The 6,908-nt window shown below is 57.8% G+C and overlaps 1 protein-coding gene across 1 annotated transcript in view; it reads right to left on the bottom strand.

Annotated features, from left to right (window-relative positions):
- Positions 1–2,190: 2,190 nt before the first annotated feature.
- COQ4 (coenzyme Q4) overlaps positions 2,191–6,908 on the bottom strand; it is a 5,437-nt gene continuing 719 nt past the window's right edge. The window contains exons 2-7 of the mRNA XM_009888075.1: positions 6,762–6,897; positions 6,187–6,283; positions 4,409–4,511; positions 3,933–4,062; positions 2,962–3,055; positions 2,191–2,353 (exon numbers count right to left, since the gene is read on the bottom strand). Coding sequence (XP_009886377.1) covers positions 2,191–2,353; positions 2,962–3,055; positions 3,933–4,062; positions 4,409–4,511; positions 6,187–6,283; positions 6,762–6,897 — 723 coding nt within the window. The remainder of the gene's footprint in view (positions 2,354–2,961; positions 3,056–3,932; positions 4,063–4,408; positions 4,512–6,186; positions 6,284–6,761; positions 6,898–6,908) is intronic.

The raw sequence follows: 6,908 nt of genomic DNA, 5'->3' as shown, positions 1-6,908 counted from the left end.
CTCGCAGGCTCGGCAAGAGACAGCCGTGGCGAACAGGAGCCGCGGTGACCGTTAGGTGATGCGGCTCAGCAGATGCAGTTTAAAATTCCATTACGTGCCATTTCTGTAGCGCTGGTACCAACCCACCAAGCAACACGTGGCTGCGCAAAGGCGGCACAACCGCCGCCGGCACCCCGAGCACTGCACAGTCACGCTAAATAACCCAAAGTGCAGCAAAACCCTCTCCCACAACCACTATTTCCCACATTTCCTTGACTGCTGCTCATGGCTTCTGGAAGCGGCGAATCTTTGCTGCCCTTCAGTTTAACCATCCCAAAGCTCTGATATGTTTCTGATGCAGAAAAACACGTTTCCGGGTCGGTTTAGAGCCAAACACTTCTTTCGTCTTGACTAGTGCAATAGGACAGCCCCACTGTGTGTGTTTTACTGGCAGCTGAAGGATGCATTTATATGATATCCTTTATTTTCTGCTTGAAATAATTCTGGAGGCCAAGGGGCGGCGTGGGCCCGGTTTGGGAGAAAAACCCGAAGTCTGACTGGTGGGCAGATGGAGGGAGAGGTTGAAAGCAGGGAATCAGGGGAAGCTGGAAGGAAGCCAGTCCCTCTGCCCTGGCATCTGCTCTTGAGTGTACCCCAAAACCCAAAAGTTTTGCCCCTGCTCAGCCCTCTGGGATGGAGCAACTCCAATCCCCAGTCACACCATCAGCCCCTACTCCTGCCTGTCCGTTCCAGCATCCCACAGAAGGGGATGAGGACAGTGAAGCTCACAGCAGGGCAATGCCACATCCCGTGGCTGCGCAACTCCCCCCCTGGAACCACCAAAGGATGCAGTCAGGGCACCCCCTCCCTCCCCCAGGAACCGGGATCGCTTTAGGAAGCCCCCAGCCTTGCCCCCCTCCTGCCCCGCACCTCGTTCTTCCCCTGTCCTGCTTTTGTGCAACCACAAGGAGCCACTCAACATCCCAGCATCCCCAAATCCCAGCTGGAAAGATGCGGCTCCACAGCCGGCTTTGTGCCCTGGTCCCCGGGGATGCGTGGCCACGCACGTACCCTGCCGGCTACCGCCAGACAAAGAACAGCAGACCCCACTGGAGTCAAAACGGGATGGGGGTTTCACATCAGACCGCCCCCTCGGAAGGAGGGGAATAACGAACCACAAGCTCCACCATGGATTTTATTAAGCAAGAAGGAATTTCAACAGCAAGCCCACACATACAAAGAGCCCCCAGCCTCACGGCTCTCTGCCCTCACATCTGACAGCTCTGCACTCCAGCCACTGGCAGTCTGGAGCCCCGTTTAATTAACTCAGACAGCAATCAGCTCCCAGACACAGCGCAAGCAGCCGCCGTTTCTGTGCTCCCAGGATTCAGCCCCTTATTCCCAGTCACGTCATTTTGTTGCCTAAAGAAGGGAGGATTCCTATTGAAAACCCAGCACAATCACGTGGCTTTCAGCATTTTTGATGGGGAGGGACTACAGGGAGACACAGCAGCCTGGGATCGGCTCTGGAACAGCCAATCCAGCAGGGATAATATCCAAAAGTATTTCCCTGCCTGCTCCCAAGGGCACGCAGTCACACACTGCCTGGTCTCCACGGCGTGAGACACATCCCATATGACCCATCAGGAGACCCGTTAGGCACCAGTATGAGATGGGATTTCACTGTTGCACAGAACAAACCTGCCCCTGGGCTGCTCTGTAAATCACTGGTTTAGCTCCAGTCCAGGGTGGCTCCAAGACTTTAATCCTCGATCTTCCCAGGCAGGGTGGGAGGAGGAATTTACCTACACAGCCCCGGAGCTGCAGAAGGCCAAGGCGGTGGTTTGGTGCGGTGTGTTGTAAACCAGCTCAGTTCCCACTCATCCCAGCATTTTGGAGCATCAGTATCGGAGCGCTGCTGGTGGAGGGATCCGAGCAGCCAAACCCAGCTGGCAAAGGCACGGTGGGCCTTGTGATCCCTCCACTGAATCGCAAACAGCAAAAAAAGGTCAAGTTTTGTCGTGGCACAGGGAGGTGCCACTGGGCCTCCACCAACAGGAGGGTGCCAGCTCTTGGCAGGAGAAAACTCAGCCCCCGGGTCCGTGGCGGCTGGCAGCAGAGCCACGCTGCGCTCTCGGGCAGGAGGAGATGGAGCGTGGCAGGGGACGGCTGCCAGCAGGGATCCCCTGTCCCCTCCCTGTACTTGAGCTCTCACACTCGAACGGCCGGAGGAGGGAAGATGCCGATCTCCTCCCGCAGGGACTCCACTGGCTGCTCCCAGCGCTGCTCGTAGTAAACGTTCAGGATACAGCTGGCATTGCGCCCACTCCGAATCGCCCAGGGAACCAGCTCGGTGGCCAGGACCTGCAGCTTTCTGGAACAAAAGACACAGACGGTGACAGTTTTGATTTCCACGTTTTGTTTTTGATTTCCTTCCCCAAGTCCCCATTGCAGGCAGACGCCAAACCCATGTGTCCCATGTACCCCTCCACCCTTCTAGCATCCCTCCTGCCTTTCTCACAGGGGAAACTGAGGCACAGAAGAGGAGAGTGTGCTGGGAAGGCTACAGTCAGCAAACCCAAGACCAGAACTGAGGTTCCCCAAACTGCTGGGCCACCAAAACAGGTGTGTTGGGGCACGGAATGGCCACCAGAATGGTAAGGGTGCTGCTGGCCCTCAACATGTGCCCAGCCAAGGGCAGCCAGGCCTAGACACTGCTCCTCCTGCCTGGCACAGGAGATTTGGTGCCAGAAGCAGACGAAGCATCAGGTTCTGCTTCAGTGACCACGCAAAGCCATGCCTCCAGCTGTCACCGCTGCCGTGGGGACAGAACAGCAGGTTCACACGAGGCATCCCTGACTGACTCCCTCCTGCAAATTAGCAGTGTCCCCTCTTCATCCCCAGAGGACCCTGGCAAGCATCACCCAGGCTGGTGCGTCCCCAGGGCAGAGACTCCTTTCATCGGCTGGTGCCAGTGCCTACCGTGCGCTGAGACGGATGGGGCCGAACGCTGCTCCCAGGACACACATGGGCAGCCCCGTCTGGATGGCTTCAAACCACTTCACCACGACCTCGCCTGGGGGAGAGCAGGGAGGTCGTAAGCGGGTAAGGTGCCCAGGTCGAGGGCTAGCCAGGGCCACCAGGTCCCACAATGCAGGCTGCACCATCTGACCCTTCCCGAGGATGGCTACGCACCCATCCCCTCCACCTCCATGGCAGGACTCGGAAATTCTTCCCAAGTCTGGCCGTGGCCTCTGCCCGTGCCAGGACGAGCCTCATCATGCACCACCCACCTGAGAGGGACAGCCCAGGGGAGCAGCACCCCACAGGTGATGCCCCACGAATTTGGGAAACATCTCCCGGGCAGGCCGGCTCCCCGCAGATCTTTAGCAACGCAATTGCCGAAGTCTGATCTCACACACGGCTCTCCCCATCTCTCAGCATGGGACAGACCTTTTACAAACGCCGCCAGAGCTCAGCCAAAGCCTGCGTAGGAGACCTGACACGCCGGTTCCCGCAGGCTCACCAGCAAGGCTCGACTTGCGACTTGCTATTGAGTCAGACACAAAATGAGGGCAAAGGACACAGGGACGAGTAGATAAGGAGCAACCAGGAACCCTCGGCTTCTGCCTTCCCTCAGAGCTTGCGAAACATCCCTCCCTCCGTGCCACCCTCCCTGCCAGGCAGCAAACACCCACCTGCCCACCCAGATGCCGCCTGCACCCAGGGCTCGGGCAGAGCACCTCCCAGCGGGGAAAGGTGACATCCCGCAGGCTTTCGGTTACCACAGAGCCAGCGATGCAGGACAGTGATGATGCAAACCTCCCCGCGCACCTCCCCGGGCTGAGGATCGATGAGCCCAACTGGCCCAACCCGCTCCGTTCCTGGGAGAGGTGGCTGAGCATCATCAGTGGGGTTTGGCAGCGCAGCCCCCTGACCCCGCTGCCACTCACCTAACATGTTGGTTGGCATGCCCAGGAGTGTGTGCATCAGGTCGTGGACCTCCCGGTACCGCTGGATCACGTACGCCAACTCTTCATCATCAACAAACTTGGGCGGCATCCGGGTATCTGGAGAAACCTTCTGCAAAACCGAAGAGGTTCAATTCAGCTTCCTCCAAAACTCAAGTTTCCAGTCTCACTCTTTAGTGCACAGCAGTATGTGGTCCCCTCTACCAGCACATTTCCCAGTCCCAATGACGGGGGTCAGCGTCATTTACATAGACAAAAACCAGGGACTGCACAGCACTGGTGACAAATCCAGCACTGTCCAACACCCAGCGTCTCAACCCATCCTCCCGACTCCCCCTCATTCCCGGAGGGCTTCCCACAGGTTTCTCCATGGCTCCAATCTCCCTCTGAAGTGCATCCATGCTCCCGGCATAGGGATCAGCTACAGCCATTTGCAGCCCGCGAAACCCCACACTCACGTTGTCCTCCAAGAACCGGACGTACTCTCGGCCCAGCGTGCCGTCCGGCAGCCCCCGCAGCCTGGCCATGTCCAGGGTGGAGAGACGGATGCGAGGTCGCTCCCTGAAAGTGAAACACAGGTCAGTGAACCTCCCAGGGAAACCCACAGCGGGGTGGGTCCTGGAGAAAAGGAGCCCCTGGACACCCCCATCCACTGCCTCTGCTCTTCCCGGGTGTTTTCCTTGCACGATCCTGACTGCTCGCTGCAGGGATAGCACCATCCTTATTTCTGTTGCCAAGACTGGGACACAAATTGCTTAAAGGATCTACCTGAAGCCCTGGCAATAAAAGAGCTCTCATCTTGCACTCCTGTAAAACTCTGGTTAGAAAAACACTGATGTCCCCTGCACCGTAGCGCTGCCATGCAGGCTGCCGGCCAGGCACAGCCCCCAGCAACAGCCAGCCCTGGGGGAGCACAGGTCTTTACCGCCCCTGCAAAGCAGCCAGAGCTTCAAAGGAACAACCCTAAAAAGGGGAGGGAATTCATTCTGAACACTGGTTTAATTTCTCTCCTGCTCAGGCTTTTACCACCAGCCACGTGGCAGCCATGCACGGCCAGGCTGTTGGCAAACAGGTGCCCCACAGCCCTGGAACTAAACAAAAGCCCTTTTATTTCCATGCACAGGATAAATTCTTCCCATGATAAAAGCCCTGCAGTGGAGGTGGCAGGGAGATAAGCAGGACTCGCACCAGCTTTACCCTGGCTGCAGATGCTTCCTTGTGTATTTGGTGTCAAAGGGACCTCAGCAGCCCGGAGGCTTAAAAAAACCCTGCACATCTGCGAGCACAAATGAGACCACTGCAAATCCCTGCAATACCACAGGGCAAGGAGCAGGTGGGGACCTCACTCCTCAGCCCTCGGTGCCTTTGCTGTCCCCTCTCCCTGGGCAGTTCCTCTGGGGCTCAGCCCCATCCTGGTGCTCCGTGTGCTTTGCCACATCAGTGTCTGGAGCCAGGATCAGGCGGCTCTGCACAAACACATGGCAAAAAGCAGCTTTTCCCCAGCACCTTCATGGTATCACCCAAATGATACACAAGCAGCAGGCGTGACATGTGACGAGGAGCAGGGAGAAGGCAAGCAAATAAGGAGTAAGATCTTGGTGAACAAGAGACTCATGAAGTCTCTCCCAGTCCTCAGCCTTGCTGCGCTTGACAAGTCCCTGAAGACAAGGAAGGAAAAGTGATCAAGTCTTAACAAGGAAGACAAGAGAAGTGGCCTCATTTCACAGCTTGGGGAGATGCTGCGGGCACCAGGAAAGAAAATGTGGAGGTGTCTAAGGAGGAGGCAGACCAGCGGAGACCAAGTCTCCAACGCAAGAAGATGCAGCAGGCGCAGGGGAGAAATCCACAGATGTTGTGGGTTTGCTTTGCTCCTCAGCAGCAATGAAAACCCACCACATCCATGGATTTCTCCCCTGCGCCTGCTGCGGCATCTCCTCACGTTGGCACCTGCCAGTTCCAGCAGCGAAGCAGAACAGACAGACGGCAGCGCTTGAAATAGGGCTGGGCCCAGCGGCTGCTGTGCTCTCGCCTTCAGACTTGCCACAGGGCTCTTGTAATCGTTAAAAATAAAGTAAAATAAACAACCTGGAGGGTTAGGGCTAACGAAACGCCCGTGCTGCTTTCAAGCCAGGGTGCGCAGGGCTCTCCCTTCACGGGACCCAAGGAATGTGCTTGGCCTCGTGTCTCCCTCCCCACCACAAACCACACGGCGAGGGAGGGATGCGGAGGGACGCACTGGAGGATGCGGTAACCTTCAGGGTGGTGTTTCATCTTGTCTCGCAGGTTGGGCAGGGCAAGGCAGCCCGTCGTCTCCCCGAGGACTGCCACCATGTCTGAAAGAAAGACCAGAGAGTGACCCAGGAATGGTTTTTGCACCACCTGCCTGTCCTCGGTTGGCAGGGGAGGAAATGGGGCAATGACCCCCTTGTCCAGGAGCAGGCAGGAAGCCTGTGGCAAGGCAGGGACCCCACAAAGCATGGATCTTCAGCCTGGGGGCTGTTCTGCACTGGTGTCACCTGCAGGGAGGGATGCAGGAGCAGGCGTGAGGCCTGCGGGACCAAGGAGGAATGAGATGGGGTTGGGTGGCATCATAGGGGGGTCAGGAGGAGATCACTGGGGGGTGTTTGGGGTTCCTCACCCCCTCTCTTCCACAGCTTCCTGCCTGGGGCCAGGTCTCAGCCCTGCACTTGCCCCATGACCCACCAGAAGGAGAAATTAAGTCCCCTGAGAAACTCCCAGGAGACACAGGGCAGGATTTGCTGGACGTTAACGAGAACCTCGGGTGGAACAAACTCCCCTGGCTCGGCTCACCGTGTCTGTAGGGGTCATAGAGCGCCATGAACGCCGAACCGGCCGCCAGCAGCGCCTTCTGCAGGGGGCTGGTGGGGATGTGCCCGGGGTACAGCCGGTAGCACCCTTCCTCCTCCTCCTTCTCCTGCTCCTCCTCCTCCCCGCCCC

Source organism: Charadrius vociferus, unplaced genomic scaffold (assembly GCF_000708025.1).
Source record: "Charadrius vociferus isolate BGI_N301 unplaced genomic scaffold, ASM70802v2 scaffold56, whole genome shotgun sequence".
Taxonomy (NCBI): Eukaryota; Metazoa; Chordata; class Aves; order Charadriiformes; family Charadriidae; genus Charadrius; species Charadrius vociferus.
The sequence above is the reverse complement of the archived record's forward strand: the minus strand, read 5'-3'. Positions and strand labels throughout refer to the sequence as shown.